This window comes from Rissa tridactyla, chromosome 6 (genome assembly GCF_028500815.1).
Source record: "Rissa tridactyla isolate bRisTri1 chromosome 6, bRisTri1.patW.cur.20221130, whole genome shotgun sequence".
NCBI classification, from domain to species: domain Eukaryota; kingdom Metazoa; phylum Chordata; class Aves; order Charadriiformes; family Laridae; genus Rissa; species Rissa tridactyla.
Genome location: NC_071471.1, coordinates 31,425,227 through 31,440,624, shown reverse-complemented (window position 1 = coordinate 31,440,624; position 15,398 = coordinate 31,425,227). Strand labels below are relative to the sequence as shown.

At 48.2% G+C, this 15,398-nt stretch overlaps 2 protein-coding genes and 1 long non-coding RNA gene across 3 annotated transcripts in view; 1 reads left to right on the top strand and 2 right to left on the bottom strand.

Moving 5' to 3' along the window:
- Window positions 1-8,426, bottom strand: part of MED12L (mediator complex subunit 12L) — a 195,811-nt gene extending 187,385 nt beyond the window's left edge. Inside the window, exon 1 of the mRNA XM_054205126.1 lies at window positions 8,316-8,426. Coding sequence (XP_054061101.1) covers window positions 8,316-8,327 — 12 coding nt within the window. The 5' untranslated portion in view covers window positions 8,328-8,426. The remainder of the gene's footprint in view (window positions 1-8,315) is intronic.
- On the top strand, window positions 3,544-12,643 carry SIAH2 (siah E3 ubiquitin protein ligase 2). The gene is made up of 2 exons (XM_054205143.1): window positions 3,544-3,950; window positions 11,170-12,643. The coding sequence occupies exons 1-2, from the start codon at window positions 3,570-3,572 to the stop codon at window positions 11,725-11,727; spliced, it is 939 nt and encodes a 312-aa protein (XP_054061118.1). The 5' UTR covers window positions 3,544-3,569; the 3' UTR covers window positions 11,728-12,643.
- Window positions 11,351-15,306, bottom strand: LOC128910985 (uncharacterized). The gene is made up of 3 exons (XR_008466956.1): window positions 14,982-15,306; window positions 13,909-14,083; window positions 11,351-11,448 (listed from the first exon to the last, which is right to left on the bottom strand). It is a non-coding gene; the product is annotated as an uncharacterized LOC128910985 (long non-coding RNA).
- Between the last annotated feature and the right edge of the window lie 92 nt (window positions 15,307-15,398).

Sequence of the window (15,398 nt, the reverse complement as noted above, 5' to 3'; positions counted from 1 at the left end):
ATAATGAATTAATAATGAATGAATGAAACTGTGCGGTAAATGCTAACGAAGCTCAGTCAGCCAGCACAACGCAGTATATTGAGAGGCTATGTGTGCCCTATTACAGCTGAATGGGTTACTGTGGAGACAAAAGGGTGCAAAAACAACTGAAGAAAGGTCAATAAAGTCCTCAGGGTATTTCAGCCTGAGCTGTAGTGACATCAGTATCAATCTAGCTTATGCACATAATTGCACTTGGTGTTGGCATAAAGCGTGTTGAATGAAATGAAACAACAAAATCGTTTTCCAATTCGCAAGAGACTGTGAAGACCACACCTGCTAATATCTTGCTTCTGGAGAACATCAGGAGTGCATATTTGGATTTTACCCGAGACATTAGGAAAAATTTCTTCGCCAAAAGTGTTGTCAAGCATTGGAACAGGCTGCCCAGGGAACTGGTGGAGTCACCATCCCTGGAGGCGTTTAAAGACACGTAGACGTGGTGCTGAGGGATATGGTTTAGTGGTAACTTGGCAGCGTTAGGTTAACGGTTGGACTCGATGATCTTAAAGGTTGTCTCCAACCTAAACAAATCTGTGATTCTATGAAAGACCAGCCTTCCAGAGCTGTTTTCCACAGCAAAGCAGCAGCGCCGGACCTTCCTCTTGCTCTGGACCAGCCGTGGGGATGGTCAACGTGTCTGGCCCTACCTGCACTGGCTCCTGCTCGCGCCACAGAGAGGGCCCTGGGTCTGGGCCTGCCCCATGCCTGGCTGTGACTGCACCGGCCACCAGCGCTGGCGGGGAACAGGGTGTCAGAAGCAGGGTTCCCCGGCCCTTCAGTCACACCATCGCCCCTGGGGCACCCTGTCTGCCACCCCTGTGCACCCACACCCTGCTGCTCCCTGTCCCAGTCACACACCCAGGTGCAGCAAACACCCGCCTGAGGCTACAGACAGAAAAGGGAACAGAAACCATGCAGCACCAGACTGCAGGAACACACGCCCTCGCCGCCTCCCTCGGGCTTTCATCCTTCTGCCCCCCCATTTTCATCTCTTTTTATAACCTTCTTGCAGTGCAGGGCTAAATTTAAGCTGCTAATTTCCCTCAGTGAGAACTAAGCCCTTGCTCATTTCTGCGAGGCAATATCACGCTTATGGATGCTTTAAAAACAAGAAGCAATAATAACACAATCTGGCTATTGGACAAACTTGTCTGGAAAAAAAAAAAAAACACGCCAGGGACAGGGGAATGTAGTGGCTCCAGCACCTCAGAAAGCTCTGTCCTTGTGACAGGGATGACAGCTGCAGATTTTCACTTCTAGTCTGGAAAATTCTTTGCAGAAGACAAATAAACCTTGCAAAACCGCACAGTCATTCGACAGATACTCAGGGGTGCTGTCATGCACTCAAGTACAGGAATATTTGGGGGGATCAGGGGCTAGCTCAGAAACCATTTAAAGTCTTGACAAGGAATGCAAGAAACAAATCCCAACACGCACAAATGAAACTCGTGCCATGTTTCGCCACCTTGCATCAGCCAGTCTCAAGGAGGAGACAAGTATCAGAGCCTCCAGCAGCTCACGGACGCGCTGCGGGTATTCACCTCCAAGGAAGAACCAGGATCAGCGAGGTGGAAAGGCTTTTGAGGCCACAGGTTACCCCCTGAGATAAACTCCGTTAACTTCCCTGGCAGTCAGGGAAGGGTGAGCTCTCCCCTGCGTGGATGTGCCGGTATGGCAGCCGGGCGCTGCCGCTTTCCTCCCAGCCCACACAGTGCCCTCCCAGTTATCTCCAGAGAGCAGTGTCTGCGTTAGAGAAGGATCAATAAATAACCAGGGCAGCCAGTGGCAGCCTCACGCCTTGCTGTCACTTGCTCGAGCAGCTCAGAGTCTGACCTGTGCTTTCCCACTTATCCCAAGCAGAAGAAATGCACTCTTACCCAGAGTACCTTTAAACCAACCTTCTAAAAACTATTTTGTACATTATTTATGTATTTAAAAATGAGTCATTGGGGCCGCTAAAAAAAAGCGGGATAGCCGCATTTAAAAAAAAAATTATATATATATATATACACCTTAAATAACATATTTTTAAATTACCCTGTATTATTAAAAGCACAGAAAAAAACCAAAACATTTTATTTGTATAAACATCCACACTGTTCCAGCCTATTTGTGAAAAGGCTCTTATTTTTCCTCTTCCCTACACCACAGAATACATAATAAACCACAAACCAAGTAAGAGGTCTTCTCCAAGACCACAGGACTATTCTGGCCTTGTTTTCACACCAGGCCATGGGCTCAGGGGGGAAAAGGGCTCAGCACTCCAGGATGGAGACTAGAATCTCAGGAGCTATTAACTCTGATTCTCCAATCTCAAAAGACACACTCATATGCCTATGGCAAAGTTTCTCAACAGCTTTCACAACCAGCTTCTCTGTTTTGTTTTGATATAACCTATAGATTAAAAAGAGAGAGGGAAATTTATCAAAATCTGAATAACTCTGTAGCCTTTTATAGTCTATATATCGCATGGCTATGTAATGTCTAGAGAAAATGGGACAAACATCTCACTTATACAGTGTTTGCATCTATCAAACTTTTTTTTGTGCAGCAGTTAGTTATCAAGAGTTTGGCTTTCTGATGTGAATTCAGTTTTAATTGGAACCGGTTTGGCAAGCCATTGGTGAAGATTTTAAGCATAATTGTATTCCAAGATGCCAAAATACTGTCACTCTTTGACAGTGATTTTTTTTTTAAAACTACTCAGTGTAACTTGCAACCACGAGGTTCACGCGGGCCCACTTGTCCAGCCTGTCCAGGTCCCTCTGGATGGCTTCCCATCCTTCAGGCGTGTCACCGCACCACACAGCTTGGTGTCATCCCCAAACTTGCTGAGGGTGCCCTCAATCTATGTCTACGTCATTGATGGGGATATGGCACAGTACCGGTCCCAATACGGACCCCCGATGATACGTGTTTAATTACTGCCGACGAGCACAGAATCATAGAATGTGTTGGGTTGGAAGGGACCTTTAAAGGCCATCTAGCCCAACCCCCCGGCATTAAGCAGGGACATCTTCCGCTAGATCAGGTTGCTGAGAGCCTCATCAAGCCAGGACTTGAATGTCTCCAGGGATGGGGCCTCCACCACCTCTCTGGGCAACCTGTGCCAGTGTCTCACCACCCTCATTGTAAAGAACTTCTTCCTAATGTCTAATCTAAACCGACCCCGCTCTAGTTTAAAACCATTGCCCCTCGTCCTATCATACGTGCTTAATTACTGCCGAAAGTGCCGCGCGCTTGCTGACTGCGGCCGGCGCCGGGCGGTTGATTACCGCGGACAGCTCCGCTTCCCGGGGCCACCGCCCCCCGCGCATCCCCGCCCCGCATCCCCGACGGCTCCGGGTACGGCTCCGCGTCCCGCTGCCGGTCCCGCTGCCGCTGCTCCCGCCGCCCGGCGGAGGCCCCGCCCGCCCGGAGCATGCCGGGACCGGGGCGGAGGCCGCGCGCAGCCGCCGCTTGCGTCAGCACCGCCTCCTCCGTCCCTCCCTCCGGCGGCCCGATGGTGGTGGCGGCGGCGCGGCGCGATGAGCCGCCCGTCCTCCGCCGGCCCCGGCTCTAGCAAGCCCTGCGGCAAGCAACAGCACGCCTCGTCTCCCGCCGTGCCCGCCGCCGTCCTCCCGGGTCCCGGCGGGGCATCTCCGCCGCCTCCCCCCCCGCCGCCACCTCCTCCTCCACCTCCTCCTCCTCCTCAGCAGCAGCATCACGAACTGACCTCGCTCTTCGAGTGCCCCGTCTGCTTCGACTATGTGCTGCCGCCCATCCTGCAGTGTCAAGCCGGGCATCTGGTCTGCAATCAATGCAGGCAGAAGCTGAGCCTCTGCCCTACCTGCCGGGGCTCCCTCACCCCCAGCATCAGGAACCTGGCCATGGAGAAGGTGGCCTCGGCTGTGCTCTTCCCTTGCAAGGTAAGGGGCTTTGGCAGGGGGATGGGGATGGGGGGGTGCCCGGGCGGCCCTACCGGGCCGCCCGGGCACCCCCCCATCCCCATCCCCCTGCCCTATGTCTTTATGCTTCATCCTCATCCCCCTGCCCTGTGTCTTCATGCTTCATCCTCATCCCCCTGCCCTATGTCTTCATGCTTCATCCCCATCCCCCTGCCCTACGTCTTCACGGCTCTGCGGGTTTCTGAAGTAAAATAAAGAGGGTGGGAGTGCCGCCAGCCTTTAAAAAGCGAAACTTCTAATGGTTCTTTCTAATTCACTAGAAACCTTGCTGTAATTTTTGTCCTTGTATTTGGCGTAATCAGTGGATACAAAGGCTAGACTGTTTCCCCCCCCCCCCCAGTTATTCTAACCTGTGCTGATGCTCAGTCTTAAAAAAGTGTTTTATGGAGGTGGCAGATATCCTGTTTGTGTCTCTCTCGTTACTTCTCAGCAGCCCTCCTTTGGAAGGGCAGGGGCTGGTAAGCCGTCAGGTCAGTTATTACATCTGAATTATTCTTCTTTTTTCAAGTCTGTTCTGTCTCAGCACTATTTCAAGTATTCAGATTAAACATTTAAGTCTTTCTTTTTTTTTTTTTTAAAGTTAGTTTTCTATTTAAAGGAACTAGGTGAACTGCTCTAAAGCACATATCCTTCCTAATAGACATTTACCAGGATGGCAGATACATACACACAGGCAATGCTGAGCAGGTCCTTTTTATGTCTTCCTGGAGCCCCTCGATGTTCATACCTCCATAATATCAAAAGCACTTTAAAACCACAGGCTGAAGTGATGGAGGGACAGATACAGGAACTGCTGGAGCCACCACTGATGTGGAATATGAGAAGAAAGTTTTAAAATGCAGAGCTGGCCGTGGCAAGGTGGAGAAGCATGGCCAGGCTGGCTGTGGGTCCAATGGAGCAGGCACTGCTGGGCTCCGGCAGCATGTGGCGAGCTTTCCAGTGAGAGCTGTGCGCAGGCACTTGCCATCTCTGCCTGAAAAAGCTAGTCCCTAGCAGCAGCTTTCCCCAGACAGCCCACAGGAGCATCGTTAAGGATGCGTAGGGAATAACGGCACCTCTAGAGCGAATCCTCTGCGTCAGCACAGCATGGCCTGAGGCGAGAGCCCTGTCTGCCTCGAGGGAGCTGGTTGGGTCACAGGATGGGATGGCTGTCAGCATCTCATGGAGGTTTTGATGGCATGGGGCTGTTTCACCGCTCACCCTTGAATGGGAGTTAACTTTACAGTGGCAATAACAGATGGAGCGCAGTGGTGGGACATGGGTCCTCTCTGCTGAACACAGCAACAAGTGCAGCGAGCCACATGCCCAGCTATGACCCAGTCTGAGCCCAAGGGAATACAAACAGCCAGTGTGGGGATTTCACTGAAATGCTGGCCTAGTTCTCATTTTCTGAAGTGTCGCGTCTGTCTCATCTGTGACAGCTGGTATTCCCTGCTTGTCCTAAATGAAACGGATGCATCCAGGCTGGAGTCCTCACAGGACCACAGTCCTCACACCTCTTCACTGCAACAAGGTGCAGCTCTGCTGCCCGCAGGGTGCCAGTCTGTCCAGCAGCTGAACTCCCGCTGGTTTGTCCCCACACGTTGTGGGTAAACAAAAGAAGAAAAAGCCTACAAACGCTTGCCAGTGAAAAGGAGAAGACGAAACATTCCTAACTTTACCTGTCAGACATTACTCACTTGGAAACAGAAAGGTTTCTTAAGCCCTTAATTGATGGGATTGGCTTCTTCACCCCTTGAGGTTTGCCTTCTCCATGGGTAGAGGAGTAAGCACCAACAAAGAGAAGTATGTCTAAGAACACCCCCTACCCCATGTCCCCCCAGGAGAACTGAATAGCGATCCCTGCGTCTGTCGGGCAAACTCTGGTTCAGGTGTACTGGCTGCAAACACTTCTCCAGTTGGGCATTCTCTAAATATAAATAGTAAGAAGGCAGCCAGCACATGTCAACCAGTTAAGAAAACAGTATTTCCAAAAATTTCTATTGGTATTACTCCTGTGGTTGATGTCATGCTCTACAAAGCAGTGACTTGTCAAAGGCCGAAGCGAGCACTGGGGATCAGGCAGCTCAGCATCTTGGTTATGGGGCTATGAGTGTTTTGCCGGTCTCTGCAATAACCCAAGGTGCAGGTCTGTGCTGGTCAGCGTGTCAGAGGCTGCGGCAGGCAGGAGGCCGTGGACTGGACCTGTGATGGCTCGAGGCTTGGTTTGGTTTCTTGGTACAGCGCCTGCAAGCCAGTTCGGAGCTGGGAGAGCTGGAGAGGGACTGAATCAGCAGTGGTCGGTGTGCTGCACCTTGCAGCGGCCTGGTGAGATCCTAGTGCAGGCAGGAGCCCTGGGCTGCAGCACATGGGAGGGGACAGCTGGGGCTAAGCAGCACTGCCAGCAGTGTGTCATGTTCCCCTGTGCCACGCTGCTGCTGTCCCACGTGTGCCTGTGAGTTGCCTAGCTCGGACCCGAAAACATGGTCCTGCTGAAGCCCACGTCCCAGACTGTGCCGCGGGATGACCTGTGCAGGAGTGTGCGTCCTCCCTGCACACCACCGTCTGCTCGTGAGCTCTCCACCACCACTTGCTCATCGGGCATCCAGAAGCTCCTCGCAGAGGCGTGAATAAGTCCCTGCTGCTCTTCCCTCTCACGCCCTCTCTTTTATGTGGATGTTTTCTGCCGTGAGCAATTCCTGCTCTGCTGCTTTCACTGTTCCCAAGAGCTTCAAAGTTAAATTAGCACATATTAATGCTTTTCACTCTTACTTCTTGGTCCCAGAAACAGCAACATGCTGTCAGGGCTGTAATTCTTAGACAATGTTATGTAGGTTGCAGGCAGCCAGTAGGCAGGTGACCCACACTACCCATCAGGTCCTGCAGCAGCACCAGGGGTTTCGGCAAGAACCAACCCGCCCTTCAGCTGGTGTACACCAGCCCACCACGTGCCAGGGCTGGCCCTGGTCTGACTCACCTGTGGTTTTCACCACGTTAAGGGAACCTGATGTAAGCTGTCGGGAGGGGACAGGAAGTCAGAGTTCCAGAAAATGTGAAAGAACAAATAGAGATGGTGGTCTGTCCAGAGGAGGTCCCTGCACTTCTAGAGACAACTGTGAATGGTACTTGAAATAAGTAGGACTGAGACACAACAGAGCCAACAGAAAATGGGGATTTGGTGTTGCCCATGGCAATAGCTGCTTTGAGCGTTGTTCCTCTTAAAATGCTTTAAGAAAGAATTACAGTTATTGCATCTCTGCGCTTTACAGGGCTTCTGGAAAAAAAATCTAGAGGATTAAATCTTAAAGTCACAGCAAAGTTACTGAAAATATAAAATGCCTTTTAGTGCTCTAAGCAATCTGCAGAAAATAAAATGCACATCATAAACACACTCAAACTCCTAATTAATGATTGCCAACAGGAATTAGTTGTTTTATTTCATCTTTTAAATAAGTGCAAGTGGAAAACAATATAAAGGTGCTCTCTAGTCTAGCAAAGCTGACTTAATTTGGATATAGATTCTTCCGTAACTTTGGGGATTTTGTCCAATACTGGCTATGAAAGAAAATAAATCTTATGAATTGAAAGCTTCCTGAACAGACACCAGAATCCATTTTCACAGCAGCTGTGTGAGCTATGCCATGATCGTTAGCTGCTAAACTTGGAACTATGACCTGGCTAACTAAGCAGACGAAAGTGGGAGAGGCATTTCTCGTTTTGACCACTTATTCCAAAGTCTACAAGAAAACAAGTAGAGTTGTGTATGTTCTCGGTTGTCATCGGCATAACTGCAGTCCTCATGTAACCATGAATATTAGCCAAGATCTGTGCCCTGCCATGTTTTGCTAGCCTTTTGTGGTGGGACTTGACAAACAAAGATGTTCATGCTTGAATGATCTTGGCGTAGCCATGGAAATGACGTGGGACCAGCACTCCTCATCTGCCCTGTGTTAAACTGTAGGCAGTTCCTTCTTGCATTTCTCTTTATAGTAGAACTTACCTTCAACATACACAGGCAAAAACTAGCCAAGTACTAAGGAAAGAATATCCAATGGGAAATTCAGAGTTTGTTTACACACTGATAGCAGCCCAGTTGGGCAGCTATATGGGGGGCATTTAGCAATGCATGACAGGGAAAAAGAAAACAAACAAATAAACAAACAAAACCAGCCAAACAAGAAAACTCCTGCATAGGTACACCACTGAATTGTCACTGCTGTAATTAATTTAACCTAACAATAAGTTTTACTTATAATAAAGGAAATTACTTTTCTAGTTATTACATACACTTAAAAAATCTAAGTACATGGGGCTTAATTTTTCAGGGGATTGAAGCCCCATTCTTACCAGCTTTCCCATGAGTGGTGATGCTCTGCATCTTGGAAGCTAGGACACCTACCTCGCCTGAAGAAAGTCTTCCAAGATCCTTGAACACAGCCATCTCTAACTGGAGATACTGCCATGTTTCTGAGTCTCCAGATGCTTCTGGTCCTTTTGAAGAAAAGTGAATGCAGTAAATTCATTGTACTGTACTCTTACACTTTGCTTTGTGGAAAAGTCTTTCTTCACCTCACAACCAACACTTTGTATTTCAAAAGTGGAAGGCATAGTGAGACTGTATATAAACTAACAAGTCTTAAATAATACCAGACTAACCACTTTCATTAATTTTCTTTAGGCAGGTGGCAGGAGGTAGGCAGAACTGCTCTATGTCCTTAGACCACTGCTGCTACACCATCAGTTCAAGGAAAAGCATGACAGGTTTCCCATGTAAGCAAACAACTTGCAAACAGAAATTGCACCTTCATGTTATTATATACAAACTTACTCCTGTATGTTGTCCAGTGCTGACTGTACAGCCTCTTCAAAGCTTTTCTTTAATTTAAACAAAAATGAAAGAATCGGACAGACGTTTTACAAAGCACTGGAGGAGGGAGAAGCACAAGAGGGTCTCCGTCCTCGTTGGGTCCCTGAACATGTCTGACAAACATACAGGAGCAGGCAAGCCTCTTCTTTCCAGAAGTATTATTTGTATCTCAAGCTACTTGTATACTAGAGGGAGAGTCTGCTGGCTAGAGCAGGAGGGATTTGAACTTGGCAGTCTATTCCCAGCTCTGCTACTGATTTCCCATGTGGCTTCAGACAAGTTACTCTAATCTGGTCTCCCTGCCTGCTATCATTTACAGGGTTGATAATACTGGCCTGCCTCTGCTGAGCACTTTCAAGCTTAACTGATGTTTTCCAAATGCTTTAGGACACTCAGAAAGCTATCCTGTCAAAGTGAAGTTCACAGCAGCACATGCAATGACACAGGTGGAAAAAAACCCACCATGGCATGTAAGCCATATATATGGTGATGAGCTCTGAGCTGTTTCCTCTTAGGAAAGAGAATACAGTGCTATACAAATGACTACAAAAACAAATACATAATACTTTCCAGCATGGAATACTAGAAATAATGAGAAGGGCAATGAAAAAGCAGGAAACAGTAATGCCAGCTCGGGCATTAGTGTCACGCCTGTACTATTAACACCATGTGCAGCCCTGGCTCCCCGTCTCAAGGCGGACACGGTAGAAGTGGAAAAGGTACACAGGCCAAGTAGCTCAAAGGTATTGTATAACCTGTACGCAGGGAGAGACGAAGCAGGGTTTTGAGGGGTATGATAAAGATCAGTGACATTTGCCAAGCAGCACGAAGACGGCAAGTCAGTTTTTGCTGTTCACAGTCTCCTGTCACTGGTAGGGCTCCTCACCAAATGAAACCAGCAGTGCCAGGTTTAGGAGCACACAAAAGTAGGTACTTCTCACAGTGCAGGGCAGAGCCACCACTATTTGCTCGCCTTGTTTTTACACTCTCACTTCTATAGTCACCACTGGTTGCTTTCATGTAGACAGCTGCTTTCACCCAACCAGCAGGTTGTTTATCCTTATTAATTTTGCTAACGAAGTTAGACTTGGAGCTGCTGTTCAACACACTGCATAACAGAAGAGTTAGCAGGGGTATGAACATGGGAAACACCAGCAGGCCAGTGGGGCTGGAAGCGTACACGTACCTGGGTCGCTGCACTGCCCCTTGGCAGGAGAATGCCTTGTTCCTCTGCAGCGCCCTGCAATAAAGCCGTTAGCAGAGGATTAAGCAGCAGGGGCAGGCACATTAAGCAAAGGCTCACATTAACTCTTCATGGCTTATAAAACAAGCTCCTCCAGAAGCACAAGGTCGAGTTTCTGTCCCAGTACTCCTAGCGTGGTATTCCTGGTGTTTGCAGCACGGGTCATTTGCATCTTGGGCGTTTAACACTTTGAGCTGAAACTTCTTGCTCGCATATTAGCCCAGAAATAATCATTTATACCTTGGTTATATCTGTCCTCAAGGAAGTGCTATAGTGTCTGTAAGCTGCCATGCGCGCATGTTGTAACCCGCGTGACAGCGTTAGCAGTGGTGTTGGTATCACTATAGATACAGCTGTGCTCTTGGGGAGGAGAGACCTTTTTCTCTCTATGGAGGTAGTGTGATAGCAATATGGTCAGTGCGGACAACTGAACTGCCTGGAAAAAGGAACAGTGTCCCTGGTTGTTTAAAGCAAATTAACCCTCTAATGTGCCCGATGACATTAAGAGAAGTTAGATGGTACTTATTTGTGCACTAGCTTTATGCTCGGTGAAAAATTGTCCTCTCTCTTTCCACTTCTCACAACTGCAGTGTTGAAACTGTTCCAGTGTTTAAAAAAAAGCTCTGGGGAATCTGAATATGAATTTAATAGAAGTGCTTTTGCTCTGTGATGGTAATAAGGTATATCTATTAAAAATCCTTCACTCTAGTAGCTGTTTGCTGAAACTAGAATCCTTTGTTCTTTTTAAAGAAAAGAAAAATCCAAACCAGGACCACTTCAGCTGATCTGGACCGATCAGATCTAACTACAACAGCAAATCTAACTACAACTCAGCCTTACAATCCATTTTATCTAAGTGCTTGCCTTAGAGAAAAAAACAACCACAACAGACAAGAAGAATACATTTTTAAGTGGAAACAAAAATAGTAAAGCTCAGCTCTGGATCCAGGGCTAAATAGAAGTATCTCATGTAAAATTTGCAATGAGAACAAGAGTTCTGGTTGATCACCAGTGTTTCCAGTTGGCAGGTGGGAGCAGCGAACACTAGTGCTGGTGCCTTTCCTGACGGCTTGTATTTGGTCTTTTTCCAGTACGCCACAACAGGCTGCTCTCTGACACTCCATCACACAGAAAAGCCAGAACACGAAGACATCTGTGAGTATCGTCCCTACTCCTGCCCATGCCCTGGTGCCTCCTGTAAATGGCAGGGATCCTTGGAAGCCGTGATGTCCCACCTCATGCATGCCCACAAAAGCATTACCACCCTTCAGGGAGAAGACATCGTTTTTCTTGCCACAGACATTAACCTTCCAGGGGCGGTTGACTGGGTGATGATGCAGTCGTGCTTTGGTCACCACTTCATGCTGGTGCTGGAGAAACAAGAGAAGTACGAAGGTCACCAGCAGTTTTTTGCCATCGTGCTGCTCATCGGCACCCGTAAGCAAGCGGAGAACTTTGCGTACAGACTGGAGCTGAACGGCAACCGCCGTCGGCTGACCTGGGAGGCAACACCCCGCTCCATCCACGACGGGGTGTCTGCAGCCATTCTGAACAGTGACTGCCTAGTTTTTGATACGGCTATAGCACACCTTTTTGCTGACAATGGAAACCTCGGCATTAACGTGACTATTTCTACGTGTTGTCCGTGATGTATTTGTGTAGCTAGCAAAACCTAGGCTGTCTGGACATAGCGCGTTACATTCACCAAGGGTTTTCTTTTTGTTCTGTTTTTTTTTTTAAATTATACTCAACTATGTCATCGTGTATGCTAAGGTTCCTAACTAGCCAACATTTTTAACTTTGGAGAGAAGAGGAACAAGAGTGTCCTGTAAGTAATATGAGTGAGAAAAGGTTTTTTTAAAATTCTTGGGTGCCTTAGGAAGATTCCCCACACAGTCACCTTTTTAAATTTAATTATATTTTATTTAAAGAGTGCTTCCATTAGACATGTGGCTTAAGAGACTTGAAGAACTGCATTCGTGTTTGGAGCACACCTGAAAGCCCTTTCAGCAGGAACACAGACTTGCTTTCTCACTGGTGAGCTTTAACAACAGTGTTTAGTAGGTGGCAAAGAAATCCAAGCAACCTCTCACAAGAGAAGTTGTGACTCAAAGGGGAACAATAGGTACTTCAGTGTCAATACTCCATTTCCTGCTACCTTATTAAAAAGGGATGGGCACTGAATCATTTGCCATGTTTTTAAAAGAAAAAAGGGGAGGAGAGGCTGGGGTAAAGCATGGCAGGTTTCACAGAGCATGGGAGTTGCTGGCTCCTGTTCGTTTTAAGGGGATCAGTGAGCCCAGCACACAGCACAACCTCCCAACCGATCACAGCCGGGTACTGGTGAAAGCAGGAGGCACACATCTAACGCATCTCAAACAGCTAGAGCCAATAACATAGAAATATATTCAAGCTGTTCAAATGCAGCTTCCCTTGGAGACATACTTGACTATTAATTATTGTAAAAGACTAATAATATAGCAAGAGCTTTATGGCCAGTGTCGCATCATTTGCTATTTAAGTTTTGTTGCCATATTTACTTTTATTTTGTAATAAATATTTTGCAAAAACTACCCTGCATAGCGTGCTGTGCTAACATGCGTGTTCGTGGCAGTAGCTGTTGCTTCTTGGTTACATTGCGCGCTCTGCCTTGCTGGATCTGCTGGCTGTCCCCCGGCACAGGCTAGCTCACCCAGGACGCCCAGGACCTGCGGGGCTGCTCACTCCAGCCACCTCCCAGCCCTGATGCCGGAGAGGGCCACTTTGCAGCACAAGCAGGAGAACCCGCGGGGGCGGGGTGGGATTTGAGTCCCAGGGACAACAGCGACAGCCTGGCTTGTGTAAACTGAAATCATGGTTTGTCATCGAAGCTGAATCTGCCTGCAGCTCCCCCTCTGTGACCACAACCTGCTGTCTGAATCACTCTAGCTCCAGATATGGCTTTGCTGAATATTAAGATATTTGCCATTTGGAAGAGGCAATGAGTTGTGAGATGATACAGTCCGCCGAGTTGTTCAGCGGTAGGAAGCCTCACGATAGTGAAAAACTACATGTTAAAGTCACAGATGAAGCTTGGTGTGAATAAACATAATACATCAGGAGGAAAAACAATCCTAACTGCATCCCTCCAGGGAAGAGCTCTTTGGAGTTATGACAGAGTCCTATGCAAATGTCACCCAATGCCTGGTAGCAGTCCCCAGAAAAGCGCACAAGAGAATGACAAGGACCGCATCAGCGAAGGGAAGCTTGTTCTGGCCTTGGGAATTTGGAAGTGACCATGGAAAAAAAAAACCTCCCAAGGAATTACTCTAATCTTTTCATATCCAGTTCCTATAAAGAACCTACATTTGATCTCATTTACACTGTGCTGGCAGAATTCCAGTGGCATCAGCCAAGTGAACTAATTTACTCCTGCTTAAGCAGGATCAAAGTCAAGCTCTGGCTCTGACAGACGTTAACACCTGTGCTTTCAGCAGAACTTGTTAAGCAAGAACTCCTAAGGATTTGGTTCATTTTCCCATATTTCAGCAACATTTATAGTGGAAGATAGTTTTTCTTACTGACAGTTGGGACATAAGAGCTTTTTTGTGTGAACCAAAACTCTGAAGCGCGTCTTTGTTTATAGCAGGATTAATGAAATTAATTATTCCAATGTTGCCTATCAATCACCCACATTAGATAAGTTAGCACACATTATTTCATTAGGTCTTTCCACACCAGAATGTGTTCTGGTTCTGAAAGAATGGTAAACTTTTGTTATATCTCACAGCAAAAAAACCCCAACACCCAGTATCTTTTCTGACTGAAACTGAATTTAGGATAAGGAATACCTCAGCTGGTACTGCCAAAAGGTGATGTGTTTCCTCTTCATAACAGTGAACAAACAGGTAACATTCATTCCAGCAGTCGATCAAAATGTTTGAGGTCTTCTTCCCTATGTAGCTGGTACGACTTCTCGAGTGTGATGTCCGAGGGCCGGAGGAGAGACTTGCAGGACACCAGCACCTTGCCAAGGGAAGTGGCAGCACATCAGTAAAGGTGTGAAAGGCTCCTCAAAATATTCAGGAAAATGTTTCTGAGGCCAGCCTGGTTTTCTTAATGACCATCAATGGTTTTCTCCTGACCACCAACAAAGCAACCTGACTTTGAAGTGGACAGTGAAACATACCCTGGGAAAACTCTGCTCAGGAGCCGGCAGCAGCGAGGGAGCCACAGCAGACAGACCTCCCTGCCGCAGGGAGCCCTCACACCGCCTGGCCAGGCTACAGCAAACAGCATGCACCCAATAGCCCCAACACTGCCCGGGAGCGGCTAACTGCAGAAGGCGATACAAGTGACCAAGACTTGTGCCTATGAAGCAGTTTTTCTGTTGAGTTCAATAACTATATTATTAACAATTCTCCCTAAAAACAATTTCCACTTTAAATACAAAGAAAAATGCAAAAACTGCTAGGCACTGATGGATTTTTAGTACGAGTACAGCATAACTTGAGTGGTTCCCGCCTGCAGCTGTGCCAATGTCGCGCTGTGTGCTGTCAGGACGGGCACTGGCCTCCGCCCGTGCCGCAGCACTGGCCATGGTGCAGCCAGAAGCGAAAGCTGTGGCAATAGCAGGACCTGCTCCAACCGACCACAGGCACATCCCCCAGGACTCCAGTGCAACAGGGAGCTATGGGCACCCACACCAGCTGAGCAGCGTGTCCAACCGCTGCGCTAATACCACTGGCTGTGCCTTAACATACTCTTTCCATTTTTAAAAACAAGCAAGGCTTACTTATTTTGTTGTACAACCCATGTGCTTGTTAAGACAACTGCAAATTCTTACATAAGGCCCAGATAATGTAGCACACATGCGTTGTCCTAAGGTGAATCTAAAGCCTGTGTTCACTTGCAGACCACATACCTGAGGAGAATTGCTGTCACTCTCCCAGCTGTGAGTGCAAATTCCTTGGAGGGACCCAATGGCACCTAGAAGTACCGGAGACACCAGCAAATGATGTATAACAAGTACATGACGCAGACATAAGAAATCTGCACAGGCAGGTGTTTCAGGTGCAGCAGGAGTTCGTGCCCAAACACATGAGTCACACCAGGTTCTGTACGAGGTGTTTCGCCCTCGGGCGCGAAAGGCCGCAGCTCAGGAGGGTGCCCACACCGGGGGGACGGAGGCCGAGGGCCGCAGCGCAGCAGGACCGCGGCCCCTCGAGAGCTGCCATCCCCCACCTCCACGGGTCTCTCACCGCCCCACAGAGGCCTTCTCACCTCCAGCGCCCCTGGCAGGCCCCCAGGCCCGACCGCCGGGGCGGCCCCCGCTGCCCCG

Excerpts from the sequence above, each read along its gene's own strand:
- SIAH2 (XM_054205143.1), top strand. The coding sequence starts at position 3,570 with ATGAGCCGCCCGTCCTCCGCCGGCCCCGGCTCTAGCAAGCCCTGCGGC. Across the intron at positions 3,951-11,169 it reads CTGTGCTCTTCCCTTGCAAG|TACGCCACAACAGGCTGCTC; the intron begins GTAAGGGGCTTT and ends GTCTTTTTCCAG.